The 23,861-nt window shown below is 43.0% G+C and overlaps 1 protein-coding gene across 1 annotated transcript in view; it reads left to right on the forward strand.

The window, feature by feature from the left end:
• Positions 1-5,701: 5,701 nt before the first annotated feature.
• Positions 5,702-23,861, forward strand: part of FREM2 (FRAS1 related extracellular matrix 2) — a 145,747-nt gene continuing 127,587 nt past the window's right edge. Inside the window, exons 1-2 of the mRNA XM_064173422.1 lie at positions 5,702-10,850; positions 16,782-16,871. Coding sequence (XP_064029492.1) covers positions 5,702-10,850; positions 16,782-16,871 — 5,239 coding nt within the window. The remainder of the gene's footprint in view (positions 10,851-16,781; positions 16,872-23,861) is intronic.

Raw genomic sequence — 23,861 nt, forward strand, 5'->3', positions numbered from 1 at the left:
TCCCCTCCTGGTCCAGTAAGGAGTGGAGGCTCTTCATGCCTTTCTTTTTAGCATTGATAAATTTATAAAAGTGCTTTTTATTATCCTTCACGGAAATGGACAGCCTAAGTTCTAGCTGGGCCTTAGCCTCTCTAATTTTTCTCCTGCATAATCTGGCTACATGCTTAAACACGTCAGGAGAAGCCTTCCCCTCCTTCCAAAGGTGATACAGCCTCTTTTTTTCCCCCAATTCCTTCAGGAGCTGTTTGCTCATCCAGGCTGGTCGCCTTCCCCGACGGCTCATCTTTCGGCACATGGGAACTGCAAGTTTCTGTGCCTTCAAGAGCTCCTGTTTAAAGTAGGTCCAACCATTCTGGACCCCTTTGTTCTCAAGGACTGCTGCCCAGGGGACTTTGGAAATAAGTTTCTTAAGCAAATTGAAGTTTGCCCTCTGGAAGTCCAAGGTGTAGGTTTTGTTGTAGTGCCTCCCTATCTCCCTGCATATTGAAAACTCCACTATCTCGTGATCCCTACACCCCAGGCAGCCTCCCACTGTCACATCTCCTACCAGGCCTTCTCTGTTGGAGAGCAGCAGGTCAAGCTGATCTTGACCCCTAGTAGGCTCACTTAACAGCTGGGTCATGAAGCTGTCCTCCATGAGCTCTAGAAATCTCCTGGACTGCCTCCTCTCTGCTGAATTAAGTTCCCAGCAGATATCTGGCAGGTTAAAGTCACCCACAAGGACAAGATCTGATGATCTTGAGACAACCTCCAATTGTTTGTAAAATACCTCATCTGTTTCCTCGTCCTGGTTGGGTCGTCTATAACAGACTCCAACCAGGATGTCAGATTTATTAGTCCTCCCTCTGATTTTAACCCACAAGCTCTCAATCCCTTCGTCCCTCACCTCAAGCTCAGTGGCAAGGAGTGACTCCCTAATATACAGGGCCACCCCTCCTCCTCTTCTCCCTTGCCTATCTCTCCTGAAGAGGTTACATCCCCCCACTATAGCAGCCCAGTCATGCCTGTCATCCCACCAAGTTTCTGAAATGGCGACTATATCATAGTCACCCTGGTGGACCAGGACTTCCAATTCCTCCTGCTTGTTACCCAAGCTGCGTGCATTGATGTAGATGCACTTCAGCTGGGCTCTCGATTCCTCAATTGACCCTAGTTTCCTTCCCACTCTCTCCTTCTCAGAGAGAGTAATTGCCTCACCCAACCCCTTCAGACCTAGTTTAAAGCCCGCCTAATGAGCCCTGCCAACTCCAGTGCCAGGACTCTCCTGCCCCTCCTAGACAACTGCACCCCATCATGATCAAGCAGGTCTGGATCAGTAAAAGTTCCCCCATGGTCAAAGAACCCAATGTGCCGCTGCTTGCACCATCCCTTGAGCCAATTGTTGATGGCATAGGTTCTGTTGTTCCTCTCTGTGAACTCCCTTGCCACAGAGGGAACTGAACAAAACACCACCTGTGCTCCCGCCCCATCTATCAATTATTTCCCCAGGGCCTTAAATTCCTTTTTAATTGCCCTGATGCCCTTCTTCTCAGATAGCTCAAGGCCTCACCCAAACTGGCCTTGAACACTTTCAGGAAGGGAGCATCCACAATCTCCCTGGGCAACGTCTTCCAGTGTTTCACCACCCTCACTGTAAAGAATTTCCTGCTAACATCTAGTTTGAATCTCCCCTCTTCTAGTTTAAACCCATTGCTCCTCGTCCTGTAATTAGAAGACCTTGTAAATAGTCCCTCCCCAGCCTTCCTGTAGGTGGTCCTCAGGTACTGGAAGGCTACTATAAGGTCTCCTTGAAGCCTTCTTCAGGCTGAAGAGCCCCAACTTTCATAGTCTGCCCTCATAAGAGAGGTGCTCCAGCCCTCTGATCATCTTCGTGGCCCTCCCCTGGACTTGCTCCAACAGTTCAGTGTCCTTCTTAAATGCTCCTATATATCTCATCTTCTGTTTCCATCCTCTCCTACTCCTCTCCTAGTTTCCATCTTCCTCTTCCCTTCCCTCCTAATTGCTTTGGTAAGATAATGTACTACAGGAAGAGATGGCACATCTGGTAAATTATCACGCTATCCATTTGGAAAATATTAAAAACTCCTGGCAGCTTTATGCCATATTTAGCATCCTTTCATTTTTACTAATTTATTTGAAAATAATCTCTGAAATTAATTCTATTTTTAACCACAAAACCCCTACAAAAAATAATGCAGTAACAAGAAGAAGACTTAGCTACCATTAGGTTGTTAAGATTATACAATATCAACAGAGGGCAGTCTTTGATAACTGAATTTTCATGTAGACTTAGTGAACAGTGAATTTCTGTTTTTCTTACACCGGTACTATAAGGTGTATAGGTTTCAATTAGGAATATAAACCTGTGAGCCATCATCAAATGCAGAAGCCTGATGGTCTCAGAAGAGGTTGCATTTAAAATAAGAATAGATTTGCACTTTTTTTTAATTAAAAAATATATTAAATATAGTTTTATCCTGCTGAACTTCACAGGTAATTTATTTCAGAAGAAACAGTCATCACCAGATTTCCATGAGCACACTTCTATTTATAAATACTTTGTAACATAAGCAAGTTTTCCTTAATTTTTTTTTCTGTTTTGTTAGGTATTCTGACTCAGAAATACAATGCAGTCATGTAGCAGAGTTGCAAACTTTCATGCAAAGATATGTATACGCATTTTTCTCTGTTCAAATACCAGGCACTTCATTCACCACAAATTTATTTTTAAAGATCAATAGGCTTGGTATTGGGCCTGCTTCTGATTTATTACACTGATTTCAGGGACAAGTGGTAGGAAAATGCTTTGTCTTTACATGAATTTTCCTCAATATGATTTAAACACAAGTGTTGGCACAAACCAACCAATCAATAGGCCAAGGAAAATCCTTCAAAAATTCTTACCAATTCTATAATCTGGAGTAATTTTTATTTTATGATGAGCTGTAAAAAGAAAAACAAACAAACAAACAAACCCAAGCATGTCTTGCTGTTTGCACCTGGACTGTAGTTCATGGACTTCTTTGACAAGACAGCAACTGCAAAAAATAAAGGATTTCTGCTGTGTGTACATGGAGATGTAGTACACGACGGAGATAACAGAGTTCAAAGAATCTAACCCTGTATCCACTGAAAAGAAGAAATTTTTGTACCACAACTGGATCAGTCCCATCTCTCCACTACTTTTCTCTTGAAAGTGGTTTTTTTTTCTTTATTTTATTTAGTAAGTTAAATATTTTTAAAAACGGTTTGTTGAAATTCTCCTCTTCATTTTCAACATGGGTATTTCCAAAGCCATTTCTTCATCTACCTGATTTGTTCAACTCTCTTTACCAGTTGAAAACAGATGCTCCAGGTAGGATCTCTCAGCAAACATCACAACAAATATTGGTCTGAGTTTAACAGAGAAGAGATTGTTTTGTTACAAATGTGGTTTAAGACACATCATCATTATCTAGAACATATTTTAAAGGTACTTTTATCTGCTATCCCTAACAGCCTAAAAATATTTAAAATTAAATAAAATAGTGCACTTTCCATCTTTTTTTTCCTTCTGCTAGAATAAATGAAAGAAAAAAAAGTTATTTTTAAACAATTTATTACACATTTCTATGAAGTTTCTTTACACATACATGCATGTATGCATATATGCATATGGTGGCAAACCCTGCCAAGGGAAATTTGTTTTGTAAAAAAAGGAAAATCTTCTTACTTTGAAGTGAATAAACATTAACAGGTGAAGATCTTTACACCTATGCAGGTGGACATGCCTTCAATTCACCCTGATGCTACCTGAAATCTCTGTGCTAGGTCATTTGGTTTTGGGTTGGCGTTTTTTGTTTGTTTGTTTTGCTTTCTTGTTGTTGCTGGGTTTTGTTGGTTGTGTCTTTTGTTTGTTTGTTTGTTTAATGCATTTATTTGTTCTAAAACAGAATCCATGACTTGACAACAGATCATCATATCTGTGCAATTCTAGTCACTCCATCCTGAATACTGTCATGTCTGGCAAATGCAGATATTTCACACTATATTTGTGAAACTCTGGAAACTCTTGGTTCTGGGACTCAATATTTTCTACTCAATTACCTTCTTTTAAGGCTTAGAAATAAGACAGTAACTTGCTGAAATCCAAGGCCAACACTTCATAATAGTAGAGAAATAGTATTAGTGTTGCTTAAGCTATTAGATAACTAACTACTAGAATGTCAATCTCCTGCAGCAGCATCCAAATCCAGAACTCATCACATACTTGTTTAACAAAATCACTTTCTGCAGTCTTCCACAGGTATGTAAAATGTCTCTGAAACTTCTAATGTTAGTGCATCCACTGGCATCCTTCTACCCCAAACCAAGATGAATGACGGAATGAATATGTAAACGTGGGTGACTGTGCCCACACCTGAAATTTCAAAACCATGTTTTCTATACAGAAAGTAAGACCACCTGTGTTAATGTAGCTCCACCACTGAAGCACATCTTCAACGATTATTTTAAAAGAAGGCATCACGAATTTACATTCATTTCCCAAAGGCTTTGAGTCGTCCTTGAAGCTTCCCCTCTTTAGCAATTTTTGGTTTTCTATTCTTTGAAATCTTTTGAAAAAACTGACCGAAGAACAAGGGAGCAGCTGTGGGAAAAGACGAATCAAAAGTCTCAGTCTGCTTCAAGGAACAAAAGGAAACTCCAGCAAGCTCAGGCTCTTAATATACTTTTAACTTCAGACACGAGATGGCAGAATTACCATAAAGCTTTTTATGAACCCACTACTGTGACTAGTCACCTCTGAAGAATGAAACTGGATATTAACTAATGCATCTTGCCCCGGAGATACTTATCGGTTTTCGTTCTGGCGCGAAGGCAGGCGGTGCCGGCCAGCAGGTCTCCACAGACACCCCGCAACCGCACGCCACTCCCGAGCTTCTCGCCTGACCGGCCCCGGTTTCCCCCAGGCATCTTTCTCTCTACCGTATCTCCCATGGCTCGGCTATCGGGCAGGCCCGTTCCGCCAGCCGAAGGGAACCGGGCAGTGCTGCTGTTGCCCCGTACCCTTGAAAGGAAAGGAAACTCCCAGCCCTCCTCAGAGGCAACTCGGTGACAGCCTCGCTCAAGTTGTGCCCCAGGGAGCCAGGATTTAAGGCAGGAACGGGGAGGTGCACTCCAGTGAAGGCGGGGAGCGGCGGTCCGCTCCTGCTACCTCCCCGGGCCGCAGAAGTGCACTCCTCCCCTGTGGGCAAGCAGCATCGCCCTTTCTCTGGCATGAGGGCTCCAAGATGTCCACGCCACTTTTCCTCCAGTGGCTGTCAGCAAGGCAGTCTGCGCCGGCAGGGTGATCCATCTACCCCCTTGTCTCCCCCTCCCTCCCAGCTCCTGCACAGCCGGAGTCGAGCCCGCAGTTCCCTGTGGAGGGGGCGGGAGAGGTAGGCTGTCCCTATCGTAGTTTTCAAGATTGGCAAACTCCTCCGTCCAATCGCCCCAGACGGCCTCACCCCCTACGGGTTTTCATTGGCCGTTCGGCGGTGAGGGCGGAGCTTCGTGGCCCCCCTGCGGAGCGGGACGCGCTACCCCCAGAGCGCGGCGTGGACGTGGGGGTGAGTGTTCTGAGGGCCCGCGCTGGAGACAGGAGCTGAGGCGTCACTGGGACTCTGCGAAACGCAGACGCCGTTGCCAGGGATTTCCAGCACTCGCTCCGCCGGCAAGGACCATGCAGAATCTCCCCGCCGCACCACGGCGGACGCTGGCCGTCTTACTGCTGTTGGCCGGCTTCTTCTGGGTAGGGGCGCCGGAACCACCGCCAGGCAGCGCCGCGGTCTCCTCATCGTGGGCGCCGGAGGCGGCTCCTATCGTGGTGGCGAACCGCGGGCTGCGAGTGCCCCTGGGCCGCTCCGCATGGCTGGACCCCACGCGGGATTTGGTGCTGCAGGTGCAGCCAGGGGACCGGTGCCACCTCACCGTGCTGGACGAGGACCCGCTCTGGCAGCGCCCGGGCCGCCTGAGCCCTAGGCGCTTCCCCTGCGATTTCGGGGCCCGCGAGGTGCAGTACTCCCACCTGGGCGGCCGCAGCCCCGCGCGGGACCGCGTCCGCCTGCAGCTACGCTACGACTCGCCGAGCCGCGCCATGGTGCTGCCCCTGGTGCTGGAGGTGGAGGTACTTTTCACCCAGCTGGAGATCGTCACCCGCAACCTGCCCCTCACGGTGGAGCGCCTGCGGGGCACTAGCAACCCTCTGGATGCCCGCAGCCTGGAGTTCTCCTTCGAGCCGAGCAAGCAGCGCTGTCGGGTGGGCCTGCTGCCAATGCTGGCCGGGCTCCCCCGCTACGGAGAGATCCTGAACTACCCCCCGGGCGCGGCAGTGACAGCAGCCGCTGGTGGGGAGGCGGCGGGGAGTGGCCCGGTGCCTGCTTCGATGTGGGACTGCGAGGAGTTTCTGCGTCTGGGTCTGCGCTACAGGCACACAGCAGCCGGCGGCTCCCCCAACCGTGACCTAGTGCCGCTGGTGGCCGAGCTGCGGGAGGCAGTGGGCAGTGGGGCACTGCTGAAGCGTGAGTACTTCCAGGTGCTGGTGCGGATCCGGGCAGGGGCTGAGAATGTGGCCCCCAAACCCAGCTTCATGGCCATGCTCATGATGGAGGTGGACCAGTTTGTCCTCACTGCTCTTACACCTGATATGCTGGCAGCTGAGGATGTCGAGTCACCACCAGACCTGTTGCTCTTCAACATCACCTCTCCTTTTGGCCCCGGCCAGGGTCATATGGTCAGCACAGATGACCGGAGCTTGCCTGTCTCCTCCTTCAGCCAACGGGATGTGAGGGAGCTGCGCATTGCCTACCAGCCACCCATGGAGGACTCTGATCGGGAACGTCTCTTTGAACTTGAGCTGGAAGTGTTGGACCCAGAAGGTGCTGCTTCAGAGCCTTTTGCCTTTGTCATTGTGGTGAAGCCCATGAACACGCTGGCCCCTGTGGTGACCCGCAATACTGGTCTTGTACTCTATGAGGGTCAGTCACGGCCTCTCTCAGGTCCTGGTCCCAGCCCCAACCTGGTGATCAGTGATGAGGATGACCTTGAGCAGGTGCAGGTGAGTGTGGTGGCAGGGCTGAGGCATGGCCACCTCACTCTCCTAGAGGACACCCCAGCATCTTCTGCCCCTCGTAAACACTTCATGGTGGCTGAACTGGCAGCAGGCCGGGTCATTTACCAGCATGATGGCAGTGAGTCTCCACTCAGTGATAACCTGGTGCTGCGTCTGGAAGATGGTGGCTCTCGCCACCATGTTGAGTTCCTCTTTCCCATTACATTAGTGCCCACTGATGACCAGCCACCACTACTCAATGCTAACACAGGGTTGGCCATGGCTGAAGGTGAAACAGTGCCCATCACCACTCGTGCTCTTAGTGCCACTGACATTGACTCACAGGATGCTATCCTGCTCTTCACAGTGGAGTCTGGCCCCACTGCTGGGCAGCTCCTCCTCCGTCAAGCACAACCACCTCCTGGCTGGGAAGAGGAAGAAGAAGATGGCTTTTCTTGGAGGAGAGTGCCAGGTTTAGCAGGAAGCTCCCTGATTTATGAGAAGCCAGTGAGAGAGTGGCTGCAGCAGGACATTGTGCAAGGGCGTCTTTATTATCACCACTTTGGGCCTCACAGCCCTGGCCCAGGGGTTGTGTTGGACCAGTTTGTCTTTAGAGTCCAAGATGACAGTGACCCACCTAACCGCTCCGGACCACAAACCTTTGTGATCCGAGTACATCCTGTGGACAGATTAGCCCCAGAGCTGCATAGTAGCAGTAGCCTGCACTTAATTGTTGCAGAACAGCAGGTGACCCCACTGAGGAGGAAGCACTTGTGTTACACAGATCAGGATTCAGGGGACCGTGAACTCCGCTACACAGTAACTCAGCCTCCCACTGACACTGACACAAACCACCCTGCAGATATATATGGAGCCCGCCTTGGATCCCTCGTGCTGACTGAAGATCACTCTGTGGAAGTTACCCACTTCACCCAAGCCCAGATCAATCATCACAAGATCTCATATCGTCCCCCGCAGGAAGAACTGGGGGTGGCTCCTCATTTGATTCAGTTTCAGTATCAAGTGCAAGATGCAGCTGGCAATGTGGCCAAAGGGACTTTCACAATCTACCTGCAGCCTGTGGATAATCAGCCTCCTGAAATCACTAATACTGGCTTCACTTTGCCTGAAGGAGGCAGCCATGTCCTTAGTCCAACTGAGCTAGATGCCAGTGACACAGACACTGAACTTGCCCGTCTCAGATTTATCCTCACCCAGGCTCCTCAGTATGGCCAGTTGCAGCTTTCTGGCTACAGTTTGATTCCAGGAGGTGTCTTTGGTCTGGAGGATATCAGACAAGGGAGGGTGATGTATGTGCACAGTGGAGCAGAGGCCAGCAGTGATGTCTGCACGCTTGATGTGAGTGATGGTGTTCATTTTGTGCCCATCACACTGAAAATGAATGTTCACCCAGTTGATGATGAGTTTCCTAGTCTACGGCTGCCCCCAGGCACTCTTGGTTCCTACCTGGATGTTCTGGAGAATGGTGTTGCTGAAATCACAGCTAATGTCATTCAAGGCACAGATGAGGATACAGATGACTTAATGTTGACCTTTATTGTAGAGGATCCTCCTCAGCATGGAAACATCCTGGTCCAAGGGGTGCCTGCAGAGAGATTTTCCCAGAGAGATCTGCTGGATGGTGGTGTGGTATATGCTCATACAGGTGGGGAAATAGGCCTTCTGCCCAAAGAAGATACCTTCAACCTTACATTGTCTGACCTGTCTGAAAAGTGGAGCATCAGGGGCAATGTTGTTCAAGGAGTTTCAGTCTTGGTGACTGTTCTTCCTGTTGACAGTCAAGCCCCTGAGATTTTTGTGGGGGAGCAGTTTATGGTTATGGAAGGTGACAAACGAGTCATCACTCCTGCTAACCTCAGGGCTGAAGATATAGATACTCCTAGTGATGATATACTCTGCACCGTTGTTGCTCAGCCCACCTCTGGGTATGTAGAGAACATCTCTCCAGCCCCAGGATCTGAAAAATCTAGAGCAGGTATAGCTATAAGTGCATTTACCTTGAAAGACCTCCGTCAACGGCATATTTTTTATGTTCAAAGTATACATAAGGGTGTAGAGCCAGTTGAAGACAGATTTGCTTTCCGATGTTCTGATGGCATTAACTTTTCCCAGAGGCATTTTTTCCCAATTGTCATTATGCCAATCAATGATGAAGAGCCTGAAATTTTTGTGCGAGAGTTTGTTGTGATGGAAGGCATGAGCCTGGTTATTGATACGCCTATCCTCAATGCAGTTGATGCAGACATACCTGCTGATGAGTTAATGTTCACAATCACCAGGCTTCCCAGGCATGGCCACATTGTGAACCAGCTGGTCAATGGGACGGTCCTAGTGGAGAGCTTCACCTTGGATCAGATAACAGAGAGCTCTAACATACTCTACGAACATGATGACTCTGAGACAAAGGAGGACAGTTTTGAACTGAAAGTCACAGATGGTAAACATACCATTAGAAAAATGGTATTCATCATGGTTGTTCCTGTAGATGATGAGACACCCAGAATGGCCATCAATGATGGTTTGGAGATTGAAATAGGGGAAACTAGAACTATTCATAGCAGAATATTGAAGGCTACTGACCTGGATTCTGAAGATAAAACCTTGACTTACATTATAAGATATGGGCCAAGGCAAGGCCTTCTACAGAAAATAAAGCCTTCAGGTGGAGTTGAGAATATCACTCTGGGGATGAACTTCACCCAAGATGAAGTGGATAGAAACTTAATTCAATATATGCATTTTGGCCAAGAAGGAGTTCGTGATCTTATCAAGTTTGATGTGACAGATGGAATAAATCCTCTGATTGATCGTTACTTTTATGTGACAATAGGTAGCATTGATATAGTCTTCCCAGATGTAATCAGCAAAGGGGTTTCTTTGAAGGAAGGAGGGAAGGTGACCCTTACTACTGATTTACTTAGTACCAGTGACCTGAACAGTCCAGACGAGAACTTAGTTTTCACTATTACTAGAGCACCGGTTCGTGGTCATCTTGAGTGCACAGATCAGCCTGGGGTACCCATCTCCACTTTTACTCAACTCCTGTTAGCAGGCAATAAAGTCTATTACATTCACACTTCAGAAGATGAGGTGAAAATGGACAGTTTTGAGTTTGAGGTGACCGACGGCTATAACCCTGTATTTCGTACTTTCAGAATTTCTATCAGTGATGTGGACAATAAGAAACCCGTTGTCACAATTCATAACCTGGTGGTGAGTGAAAGTGAATATAAGCTGATAACTCCATTTGAACTGACTGCAGAAGACAGAGATACACCTGACACATTGCTAAAATTTGTCATCACCCAAGTACCAGTTCATGGTCAGATCATGTTCAATAACTCCAAACCTGTCACTACCTTCACTAAAAAAGATCTAAATGAAAACCTAATCAGCTACAAACACGATGGCACAGAATCAGTTGAGGATAGCTTCTCTTTCACTGTTACAGATGGCACTCATACTGATTTCTATGTCTTCCCCAACACTGTGTTTGAAACGAGAAAACCTCAGACAATGAAGATTCGAATAATGGCTGTGGACAACAGTGTACCTCAAGTTGTAATAAACAAAGGTGCTCAGACACTCCGTATTCTGGCCACAGGCCACATTGGGTTTCTGATTACCAACAAGGTGCTCAAAGTGGAAGACAGAGACAGTTTACATGTTACTCTTAAAATCAGAATCACAGAGGGTCCACACCATGGCTTCCTGATCCACCTGGGGAAAGGCAACCATAGCATCAGCCAGTTTACCCAAGGTATTACAATACTCTATGCTTTCTTTAGATAACTGGAAACATACTTTTTCATGGTAAACTCTGTAATAGTGGGCTTATTTGTAATGACTTAATTATTTTTCATTTCTGTTTATTTATTGCATCTCTGAGGGCTTTAAATAGGAAAGGGATAAGCACTGAATGAAGGACCATCTGTACTTTGGAAAGCTTACAGTCCAAGGTACTGTGATTTGGACTTTTTATCAGTGATAGAAATTTCTGTAACAGAATTAGACTGTGTATGGTTCCAGATCTTTAGAGGCTGAGTGCATTTTTTAAGCAGTTTTATTTAGAAAATAATGGGCTAGCTATTTATTAACTAATGATCATACGACAGCTAGGGTATCAGTAGCTATACAATCTTAGCACATGTAGAAGTAAAATAATTTCCCAAACATAGGGAAATAATAAATTATTAGTGCATTTGTTGCCTTAATTACACAAATCTTAACCACAAAATGTTTGTGGTAAATTAAAAAGTAATGTAAATGTTTTTAAATTATGTGAGTGGTACATACTCTATATGGAACTGAAATACTAGGTGGTATAAATAGGATGAAAACCACATGTGCCATGTGTTCTGAAATAAAGCCTCAATGCTAGACTATGAAGTAACTTAATTAAAGGGAGGAGCGTTAGCTATGCTCCAGAGAATCTTCTATGTTACTTTGCAGTGAGTTAATAGCAAGCTAATTACCAATGAAATGAGGTTTCTTGGTACCTCCTGCAGCTGTGGAGTGAGCAGACAGCACAACAGCATCAAGACTCCTAAGTTGCAGGGGCCCAGACAGGCTGGGCTGTGTAGGTGGTAAGGCTAGAGATCAACTCTTGTAATAGGCTGTATTCTGTTGCACAGAGCCCAGATCGTAGCTCTTCCTATAGTCTTGGTGGTAATGTACTCATCAGATCAGGTACTGCAAAAGGGCTTGATGAACTTTCTAATGTCTGGGGTTCTTTAGAGTTTTCAGTCTTAGTGTCAGAATGGGGATGATGATGGACCAAACCACATCTAAGCTTTAAGAGCCAGCACACTTCTTTGACTGTAAGGTTTCAGTAGTGAACTGTGAGTAGTATTAAGAGTACTATTGTGAAAATTAGTTAGAAACAGAAGAGAATGGAAGTGAACAAATAAACAGATTATCAAACTTTAAGTATAGGATTATTGAGTGGGTGCTCCTTGGAAGATGATCACTGCCATAGCACAATAATACTCCTTTTTTTGAGGAGGCGGGTGGGCACTGAGCATAGGTACATACTCCATTCTCTTTTGTGCCATGCGGACCAGGTTTACATTGTCCAATGACCAAAATTAAGTTGTTACTTGTCTTTCAGTTGGCAGTTGGACTATGTGCCATACTTATTGGTCTTCATTCAAGCTTCCTCAATATCCTGGGGCTGCCTGAGCTGTTGTGATAAGCCTGTATGCATGTACCCTTTAGGTTAAATTTGGTTTTAGAGCTAGGGAGAATCCCCAGAAAGTGATGTAACTCCATGAGTTCCTTGACAGTACAGGCACAAGCATTCTAATTTGTGTTGAGCTTTTAAGAAATACATATTTCTGCAATAATTCTGTGCATTGACCTCTAGAAACAGATACCTCTTGAGCACCTGTGTTATTTCTGTGGTATCTCTTTTCTCAGCTTCCTTAAAGATTTTTGCAATGGTTTGTGGTTTATGAAGCAAACATAAAAAGATACTTATGAATTTAAGGCGAAGAACTTGAGGGAGAAGAGGTGTCTAGAAAGGCTGCGTAAGTCAGAAATCATCAAGCTCATTCAGAAGATAGTATATCTGCTGAGGATGGGAAAACTGACTGGAAGCCATAGAGTAAGCTGGGAGTGAAAGTCATGGATGAGAGGGCATGGCCTTTTCCTTTCCCTTTTCCTCAGATGTCCTATTGTCTTTAGCAGGTTTGCCTATGGGAGATGTAGGTGGCAGGGAAACAAAAATTCTTGATTTAACCTAGGAAGCTACAGTTTTGAAAAGTAACATACACAAGTCTCATATAGACTGAGCTTCATACTCAAAGCTGTGTGAAGTTCACTGTCCCTTACCTTGTGACCCACTACTGCTACTGTGCAAAGCACTGTCAAATCCAGAGTAGTGGATTTTGACACTGTCTCTCGTAAAATCCTTGTAGGTAACCTCAGGGATCATGACTTAGAAGTGTATGGTGGCATAGAACAAAAACTGACTAAATAACAGAGCTCAGAGGGTTGTGATCAATGGTGCAGAGTCCAGTTTGAGACCTGTTAAGTAGCAGTGGTGTTCTCCAAGGGTCAATCTTATTCAATATCTTCTTTGACAACCTCTGTGAGGGGATGGAGTGCACCCTCAGCAAGCTTTCTGATTATATGAAACTGGAAATATTGGCTGACATACCAGAAGATTGTGTGGCCAGCAAGATCTGGACAGACCAGACAGCTGGGCAAGCAGGAACCTAATGAGGTTCAACAAGAGTAAGTGTAAAGTCCTGCACCTGGGAAGGAACAACGCCTTGCACCAGTACAGATTAGGGTTTGGCCTGCTGGAAAGAATTTCCATGGAGGAGGACCTCGGAGTCCTGGTGAGCAAGGGACAGCAAAGTGCCATTGTAGCCAAGAAGGCCGGTGGTATCCTGGGATGTATTAAGAAACGTGTGGCCAGCAGGTCAAGGGAGGTTCTTCTTTCCCTCTACTATGCTCTGGTGAGGCCACATTTGAAGTATTGTCTCCAGTTCAGGGCTCTCCAGTTCAAGAGGGACAGGGATAATACTAGAGAGAGTCTAGTGGAGGGCTACAAGGATGATTAAGGGACAAAAACATTTGTTTTAAGAGGAAGGGCTGCAAGAAGGGCTGTTTAGTCTGGAAAAGAGAAGACTGAATGAGGGAAAGCTTTGCTGTGAGGGTGATGTGATACTGTAACAGGCTGGTCAGAGAGATTGTGGAGTCTCCTTTTCTAGAGACTTTCAAGAACCATTTGGACACGTTCCTTTGTGACCTGCCTTGATGATCTCCAGAGGTCTCTTACAGCCGCTGCCATTCTATGATTCTATCATTCTATGAATTAGTGCAGGGCTTCTAATTAGTATACAACAAATACTTGTGCCACAAGTAATACTTATGCCACTGGGTAATCTTCTGCTTGTGAGGCTCATAGGGTTAACTGTGGTTGCTTAAAGAGGGTATTGGAATGTGGAAGAATTAACTTCTGGGAAAAAGTCCCTAAATACTGCAAATAGTTGGTGCTTTTCATTATTTTGTATTAAATTGATAAAATAATCTGAGAGACACACAGGCAAATGGCAGTAACAAAATAAAATTCACTGAGCAGTTCCTAAGTTAGATTAGGGGCATTCTGTTAATTCATACTACAGCTAAAACCAGCACTTTTAACTCATTATTATTTCTTTTCACTTTATTGTTAAAATTTGGTGATAGTAAATGCAGAGAAAGCTTTAAAAAACACCACTTGCTATGGGATAATGTCTAGTCTAGTGCTGCGCAGAAATGGATATTGTGTATGGGTAATGATATTGCACCTACCTCTGCAAGTCAAGGCTGGAATTTGTTCATAGCAGATATTCATTAAGATTAGATAATTTGTTTGAAAGTGGAAAAAGTCTATTAAGGAACTGCTAAGCCTTTCACATTTAAAGATCTTTAGTTGTATATAGCAAGTAGGTAGCCAATAGTGTTTTGAGTGTACCAAGTGTGACAGACTGCTGAGTGCTGTTTTGGGAGTTCCTAGTCCCATGTGGGAAAGTTTGTGAGTAAGGGCCAGGTCACGTCCCACAGCTATGCAGGTGTGTCAAGGAGCTAGGAAGACTTAGAAGAAATAGTGAAGAGTTAGGATCTACTATGGCAGTAATATAGCTTAGTTGGTATCTTGGCACTTCATGTAGCCTCCTGAGGCCAAAAATACCTACATGGCTGCTACTCCAGCCAAGTATACGGCACTTGGGAAGCACTGGTTTTTTTTTTCAGCAGTGCTTTTTATCTTCTCTTGCAAGCAGCTGTTTTCAGAGAGATGAGTGAATTATGTGCTAGAGGCCCCATCCCTGGAAGTGTTTAAGGCCAGGCTGGATGAGACTCTAGACAGCCTGATCTAGTATGAGGTGTCCCTACCCATGGCAGGGGAGCTGGAACTAGATGATCCTTGTGGTCCCTTCCAACCCTGACTGATTCTATGATTCTATGTTGTGAACTGCATTTGTTCCTTAAATACATATATATATATATATATTAATATATGTAACCTTTGAAAACCACATTAGTTTTGTGTAATTTTAAATGGGAAATCAGTGCCCTAACCTAGTGGAGGTAATGTATTTATTGTAAATAGAAAATTACGCTGGAGAATTCCAATATCACACTAATATTTAGCAGGCACTGTAGTTATACAGTAACTAGTTATGCTTACAATAAGACAAGCTTTAATATAGCTAACATAACCTAATTAGCTGTGGAAAGAGAGCATAGAATTGCTCAAGTGCTTTGAACATTTTCTTAATGAATAGAAAACAGATCATGCCTTTGTAATTCTTTTGACAAAATTAAGGTATTTAGACAACAGGTGGCTTTTTATGATGAGATAGTCCCAGTCCTACAAACACTGGCTCAAGTGTTATCTTAATATATATATTATGTTGGAGCCATGGATTTTAATAAGGCTACCCACATGGGCAGAGCTGAGCACTTGTGCAAGTGTTTGCACTATGAAAAATTTATTTGCTCCAGTAGCAACTAGAGGTAATTGTTTTCCTCTTTCCAACCACATGAATTTATGATCTTTAACTTTCAAATATTTATGGTAGAGATTCTTTGATGATTTATATTTGCTTATAATACTCTTGTTTGCCCTAGAAGATGTCTGTCTGCTTTTGGAAATCAGGATTTTGAGGAGCTCTAACAAACCACTTGCATGTGCACACATATGAGGGAGAGAACTTGGGTGGTTCTTGAGCTTCACTGGAATGCTATTAATTTCAATTAATTTCTAACACTTTTTCTTTAAAATGTACCAGATGTGGATTTTTGGCAACAGCAGTCATTTGAAGAAAATGACAAAAAATAGTCTTTATATATTATGTGTTTCTCATCATTACTCAAGGAAATGTGAAAGCACAATACTGACAAATATTTGTTCACCTTTTCCATATTTTCTTTATTGTAACTGATGATTCAAAACCATTCATGTATTTTTTTTTCTTATCAATGTCTTTGTCTATCTAATTGCATCTGTTTACATTCTTAATCAATCACTAAGTGCTTTCCACTGTTTATGGCATTTCATGTAGGTTATATGCCATGTCCTTCAAAAAAATGCTGGTAGGAAGGATGGAGAGAGCATTTTTTTGGGGACCTAAAGCAAATGACATCTCTCTAGTTTAGAATGTGTAGACGTATCCTGCCTTAGAGGTAGGCCACATGCCAGAAGTAATCTATTTCTAGAGGTGGTAGTGTGGACTAATTTGTCTTTCCTCTTGAATGGAGAGTAGGATTTAAAATAGAAAATACCATGAGTTTTGCTTCCATTTCAGTCACAGATTTTCTGCGACCTCTACAATACTTCTCAGAATGAAGACTGAGAGAATAAGTATGTTACTGAAGATACACCACTGTTTGAGAAAATGTACCAGTGGAAACATCAAATAGTTCTGACTACTGAGCTCATGTTTTCACATTTCCTTTCAGTTCTTTTTGTAGATGCATCTTAAAGGAAAGAGGGCACTGAGAAGGGACAAGTAATGGGAGGGGGAATGGTGTCTGTAAAACTTCAGTGCTGTCAATACTGAAATTCCTGAGCTCTGCTGAGGGACCTTGACCTCTGTCTTTGGAGACAAAACTATTTAATACATGTCAGGTTTTCCTGTAAATGGTTTCCTACCTTTAGCATTTGAAATAAAATCTATTTTTTTCTGACTCTTTCCAGCTGATATTGATGATATGAAGATATGCTATGTGTTACGAGGGGGTGATAATGCCACCAGTGACATTTTCCATTTCATGGTTGAAGATGGTGGTGAGTACTCACAAAATCTGTGCTTTTGTTGTCCTTGAAAGAGAAACAGTGTAAGTATACTTTAGGAGTTTAAGAACAATGCTGTAATTGAGGGAAGTCCATTGTATCTTCTGGAATATGATTTTGGTTGTGTTTTTCCCATGCTGTGGACTATTTCTGATGATTACAATGAGATGTGTCAATGAAAAGGCAATTGCATCTAATGGAAAAATACTCAAACTATTCTAGCAAGAAAGTGAAATTCTTGACATCTACTCAGACAGCTGGCCTTTCTGTAGTTTTACCTTTCTGTTTCCTGTCCAGCCTCTTTACACGTAAGTTCTCATAAGCCTTTTATCTTGAGCAACTTTCTAAATTTTTATTTTCAGTTATGGTTGCCTATCTCTTTAAAGATTCCATTCATATTCACATGAACTCTTTGTCTCTGATGTACATGTTGCATAGCATTCAAGTTCTGATTCTGCCTGCTTAACATTACAGAATCCTCAATGGCTTGTCAAAAGTCTTTGTTGTGTAACTGATGCAAATTCTTATGACTATTAATATTTTACAGGATTGTGAAGGATGCAAGAGAAAATAATGAAAACAAATTGAGTGTAGTGGTATATATTCACTTGAGAAAAAAAATAGGATTTGCTTCTTTTTTTATAGAGCAAAGAACAGCTTAAGGAGTAAACAAAACACATAAACAGGCTTCTGGTTTCACATCCAAAGTCTGTACTTAATGTGGATATTCCTAAATGTGGTTATTCCTCTGTGGTAACAGGTGGCTAGATTATGTTACTTGTAATCCCTATTTTAATATGTGATATATAGATCTGTGAGTAATTTGCAATGAATTTTACTTGCTGATTTAATAATATACTTCTTAGAAAAAAATGTTTCAAGTCAGCTTATTTTCACCTCCTGTACTCAGCTTGTGTTACTGCCTCATGAGCACAGCCAATTAGTGGTATTAAGATCGATCAGCAAATAGGGATTCACAGAACCATCCAAGTTAGAAAAGGCCCTCAGGATCACCAAGTCCAACCTAGAACCCTACTCAACAAGATTCACCTTAAACCACATCCCTAAGCACCACATCTAAATGACCCTTAAACACATCCAGGGTTGGTGACTCAACCGCCTCCCCAGACAGTGACCTGACCACTCTCTCTGTGAAATTCTTTTTCCTATTGTCCAATCTAAACCTACCCAGTCACAGCTTGAGGCCATTCCCCCTTGTTCTGTCTCCAATTACCTGTGAGAAGTGGCCAGCACCAGCCTCTTTCAACATCCCTTCAGGTAGTTGTAGACAGCAAGGAGGCCTCCGCTCAGCCTTCTCTTTTTCAAACTAAACAGCCCCAGCTCCCTCAGTTGCTCCTCATATGATTTATTCTCTAGCCCCTTCACCAGCTTTGTTTCCCTCTTCTGGACCCACTCCAGTACCTCCACGTCTCTTGTATTGCAGTGCCTAAAACTGAACACCATACTCAAGGTGTGGCCTCACTCAAGCCGAATATAAGGAGACAATCACCTCCTTACTCCTGGACACAGCATTTTTAATACAAGCCAGGATGCCATTGGCCTTCTTGTCTGCCTGGGCACACTGCTGGCTCATATACAGCTGTCTGTCTATTATAACCCCCAGATCCCTTTCTGCCAGGCAGCTCTGCAGCCACTCTGCCCCAAGCCTGTAGTGTTGTTGAGGTTGTTGTGACCCAAGTGCAGGACCTGACAATTGGCCTCGTTGAAACTCATCCCATTAATGTTGGCCCATTGATCTAAGCTATCCAAGTCCCTCTGAGGAACCTTTCTACCCTCATTCAAATCAACACTGCTACCTAACTTGGTGTCATCTGCAAACTTACTGATGACACTCTCTATGACTGAGTCAAAGTCATCAATAAAGATGTTAAAAAGAACTGGTCCCAACACAGATCCCTTAGGAACACCACTAGTGACTGGCCTCCAGCTGGATTTAACTCCATTGACTACCACTCTCTGGGTCCTCCTGTTCAGCCAGTACTTTATCCAGGAGACTGTGCAGTCATCCAAGCCATGAGTAGCCAATTTGTCTACAAGAATTTTGTGGGGAACAGTATCAAAGGCCTTTTGAAAGTCTAGGAATACAATATTGACAGCTTTTCCCTCATCAAGTAGCCGATTATCTTGTCATAGAAAGAGATCAGGTTGGTCAGACAGGACCCATCCCTATCCATGCTGACATGGCCTGATCCTGTGGTTGTTGTCTATATGATGTATAATGGCATTTGAGATGACCTGCTCCATGACCTTTCCTGGTACTGAAATCAGATTGACAGGTCTATAGTTTCCCAGATCTTCCTTTCTGCTCTTCTTGCAGATAGGTGTTACATTTACTACCCTCCAGTGCATTGGCACCTACCTAGTTAGACAGGACTTCTGGTAATTAATGGAAAGTGGCTTGGCAAGCATGTCTGCCCGCTCCCACAGCACCCTTGGGTGCAGCCCATCTGGCCCCACAGGCTTGTGTATGTCTGAGTGGTGCAGCAGGTCAGTGACGACTTCCTCATTTATTGTGATGTCCTTTTCCTGATTTCCCTCTCTGACTCCTCCTTCATGAGGCTAGGTGCCCACACTGGATCCAGTGCTAAAGACCAAGGCAAAGCAGGCATTGAGCACCTCAGCCTTCTCCTCATCTTCAGTCACTAAATGACTTAGTGACTTAGCCTTGTCTGTCATAGATGAACAGTTTTATCACCATCTATCATTGCTCAGAGTGGGATGTTAAAGGATGTTCTTCTATTCATTGTGCTGGATAAGAACAGAAGAGACAGCATTTCTAGATACTTTTGAAAATGTCAGCAAATTTTGACTGCATCAGAGAATGAGTAGTGAGATAAGAGTTTGTAACACTTATTTTCTCAAAGTGTTTTCTTTTAACTGAGAGGTAGAGAATTTTAAAGTTAAGATAACGGAGCATGAGGTGCTGTTTTTTCTTAGTAATACCACCATTTTCTTAGGACGTGTGTCACAAAAGGGTGACATTGTTTATAATTTTCAAGTTGTAAGTTGTTCATCTAGTAGGTAAACAAATTCTCAGTTCTGAGATATTTCAAGGTTTCATATGATGGGAGTAATTAAAGATGAAAGAAATTTGCTCTCAGCAGTGATTAATATAATTTCCTTAAACTGAATTGTTCCTTGAGAACCCAACATTTGCAAGACTTCTCTCCATGCTGTTTGAACACTTTCTGGTGGCAAAAGTGCAGTTAAAGCAAATTGCACTTAATATATTCTGACTCTGTACCAAAAAAAAATATTTCATTGGAAAGCCTACCTGACACATCTGCTCTTACTTGGCAGAGCTGTTAAGCCTGTCAATTATACCAGCATGCTATTTTTCATAATACAAAGAATCATTATGGTAACAAGGTGCTTGCTGATTTTTCAGTGCCTTCAGAACTTTTGATGTTATCATCTTGCAGACTACTTACTTAGCTAGATGGTAAGATGGCCTTTGCTTTCTTGAGGCTGTTTGTTGACACAGTGAAAAATGAGCTGTGTTGCATTTCAGAGTATCTGATTTTCTGCTTGACTGAAGCTGGAAGAACTGCATTTAAAAAGGATGCAGTTATGATCATAATGTTACTATTTGTCTATCTGAAATAACTCAGATTTATTAGCAGTGTCTTTAGATTCTGTACAGGTGAAAAAATCCAGCAATTTAATCTGGCTATCAAAGGCAGTGTTTTGCAGCTCAGATGTATTTTGACAGAATCTTTGTGGTACCAGGACTGTTGTAGTGGTTTTGATTTTAAACCAGATGTCTCTGAAAGACTACATGTAAGTTCTAAGTGAAAGATGCAGCAGAGACTATCGATACCCACAGCAGAATGGCCAACATCATACTTCAACCTCTTGTTTCAGGAATTTTGCTTTAGTAACTCTGAGATGGCTACCACACAGCACTTAGTGCTGTACATGAAACAAATAGGACTTAAGCTGAATTGTGCCCTAGCCCATAAGTGATCCATTTGAAATCAGAGATGTTCCAAAATGTGTCTCATCAAATGGATATGTTTTCATGTGATTCAGCTAATTTTATTTTGAATATACCTCAGTGAGGAGAACCTTCAGTACTAGTCCCTGTGCTACCCAAAGAACATGATTTAGAAAGTTGGGTTTGGCCCATGTCTCTAGTGTTGCCTGTAAAATACTTTACTATGTGTTTTGGAATATGTGCTCATGGTCTGTGACCTGCAAAAAGGAAAAGAAAATCATGGCTTTCTCTGGCTCCATCTTTTGATGGCTGATCTGGCCACTCATTGTATGGTGATTTATGCTAACAAGCACAGAAACTCTTCTATTGGGTCTTAGATGATCATATTTTGATGGGGCCCTGAGTCTGTTATCTCAGGATATTGCCTAGAGGTCAAGCACAAGGAATCACCAGACTGCTCCAGTGTGAATTCTGTTGTGGATCTGGAATGTCATCTATCCTCTTACACATGGTTAAAATTTATGGCGGAGTAGTGAGGGAAAATTTGACAAATGAGCACTCTGCCAACTCCTGGCCCTTGCCTGCTCTATTTCTCACAGTGGGAATAAGGTGAGTGGCACGTTGCACTCGAAATCATGACCTAGCATCAAAAGGCGTGAAATATGGTATTGGTACAAACTTGTTTACTTACTGACTAAGGGAGAAAACTGCAGAAAGAACTGATTGAGGTTTTAAGCTCTGAAAGAGTCTTATTGTCACCATCAGTTGCTATAATAGATGTAGGTTATAGCACTCTTCCATCTTTAAATGTCATGTTTCATAAGAGTAATTTATAAAGTGAAATAAATGGAACACAATTCAGCTATTTGTTAGCACAAACATATTTAAAGGTAGAAAATGTTCTTATTCTTCGTGTTTAGGGATTCATCCTTGGGACTAAGTGGATGAGCCCTCACATTTCTGTCATAATTGGAACAAGAAGACATCGTAGTAAATGGATGCTGCTGAGTTAGCTGTGTGATGTTTTGAAACTACCATAGTCTATATTAACAATTAGCTTTCTTTTTGTCTTGAATTTTGGTCTTTAACTGATCACGCGGAGACCTGTTGATGCTGGGAAAGTCTTATAAGTCCATTTTAGCAAAACTTTGAACAAAGTGTGGAGTTTTGTGTGTGTTTGTTCTCACAAAGGTTGTGAAATAGGCTCAGTTGAATGTCTTTCCTCAGAAGTGGCCTCCACATTCCATTAATAACGTGGAGAAAAATCTCTTCAGCAAGTGCAAACATGTGACAGTGGTGAATCCTCATGTTTTTATTACTAAATTCTTCATTCAGTAGTTAGGAAAGGAACCAAAATTACCTGAAGGCAAGGAAAACAGGATCTTTTGTTTTTTTCCTGTGCAGAGGTTAAAAAAAAGAAGGAAATCCAGACTGATAGTTGAACTTTTGAGTGTATTTGTGCAGTGTGAGTTTGCACACTGTTGGGAGACTCACTGGAATGAAACAAACAAAAAAAAAAAAAATCAGGAAATGCTTGAGCCCTTTAATTAGTAAAAACCAGACTTATGAAGTAACTTAAATCTGGTAAATTTGATGAGAAGCTGCAGTGTCTGCAGCAACTTCATATTACTGAAAGCTCAAGGAAGCTGGATGCATTTGGCCAGGTTAGGGTTATTCATACAGTTATTCAAAATGTCACAAATCTGTCTAGAATGAGAAATGACAGAAATTAGCTCCAGTGTGTTATGCTCTTGTGTGTATTTCAGAACAGTGCATGCTAGGATTTCACGATATCCTTTGTGAGTTGTCTGAAGAATTTTTACTCCTTACATGGGAAGCTAGATCTGAAACTGCTCAATTAAAGTTGAAATCCATTGTTTAGCTTTTCTTTATACTCTGCTTGTCTGAGGTTTGTTAATGTCACTGCTGTAGGTCGTAATAATTGAATATGGATCTAAATGCCTAACTACCCAATCTGTGGAAGGTATTTTCTCAGGAAATGTGCTCTTTCGACTAATGTGAAACTGGTTGAACTGGTTTATGGTATGGTTTTTTTCCAGATTCTACTGATTGTGGAGAGTAAAACAAACATACCCCAAAGCTGGAACTAAATTCAAACCCCAGCACAAACCCCATATCTAAAGAAGCAACATTACAGTCAAATAAATAACATTGTCCAGCAATGGGTATTAGGACTGGGGTGACAGTACCACAGCAATGTGTCAAATGCTGGTGAAAGATCAGCCCTTCTCTATAGAGGACTTTTATTGCCTCCATTTATGCTTCACATAAGAACAATTATTTATTCTTTTTTTGATAACTCTGAGATGTAAAGTCAGTGAAGCACTATTTGTCTGTTCTAAATACTGATCGACCCTGAAATATATTTTAAAACATGATCTTATTGTTGACCTGCTTCTTACTGGTTAGTGCTCTCATCATAGTAGTCTGCTTTGCATGTTCCTCCTCCTCTGTTGTCTGTCTTTTGAAGCTTGGGGAGCTGTCAGCCAGGATTGCAGCATTCTTGTAAGAAATTTGTGTTATGTGCCTCAGTATTTTTTGTTGCAAGAGACTAGTGCCAAGCTAACAGTGTTTTGCATTATACTATATTTTCCTGGTCTGGAGGGTAAAAAAAAGAGAGATTACCCTTATTTAGACTTTTTCCATCCAAAACATTGGGGGAAAAAAAAAGGACCTTTCAAGGAGGAAACCATTTTCCTCTTCAGCCTTAATCTGATCGATAATCTGTCCCTCCCTTACCTAACTTCCTTCTCAGTTTAGTGTTTAAGTGGAGTCCTCCAAACTGTTTCTTTAGGACTGCTAAATTGTGTTTTTCAATACAGTGCCTCTAGGGTAGAATGGTTTCAAAGGGGAAATAATGACAGATTCTCAGGGCTGGTTTAGGAAGGAGAGGATCACTAGTGACGCTTTGTTGCTTCAGGTTCTTGAGACAGCCTTTCTCATTTAAAGCCAAAGCATTTCAAAGCCAAGGCTCACTGAAACTGATGATTTACATCATTAGCTAA

The sequence above is a fragment of the Pogoniulus pusillus genome, chromosome 3 (assembly GCF_015220805.1).
Source record: "Pogoniulus pusillus isolate bPogPus1 chromosome 3, bPogPus1.pri, whole genome shotgun sequence".
NCBI classification, from domain to species: Eukaryota; Metazoa; Chordata; class Aves; order Piciformes; family Lybiidae; genus Pogoniulus; species Pogoniulus pusillus.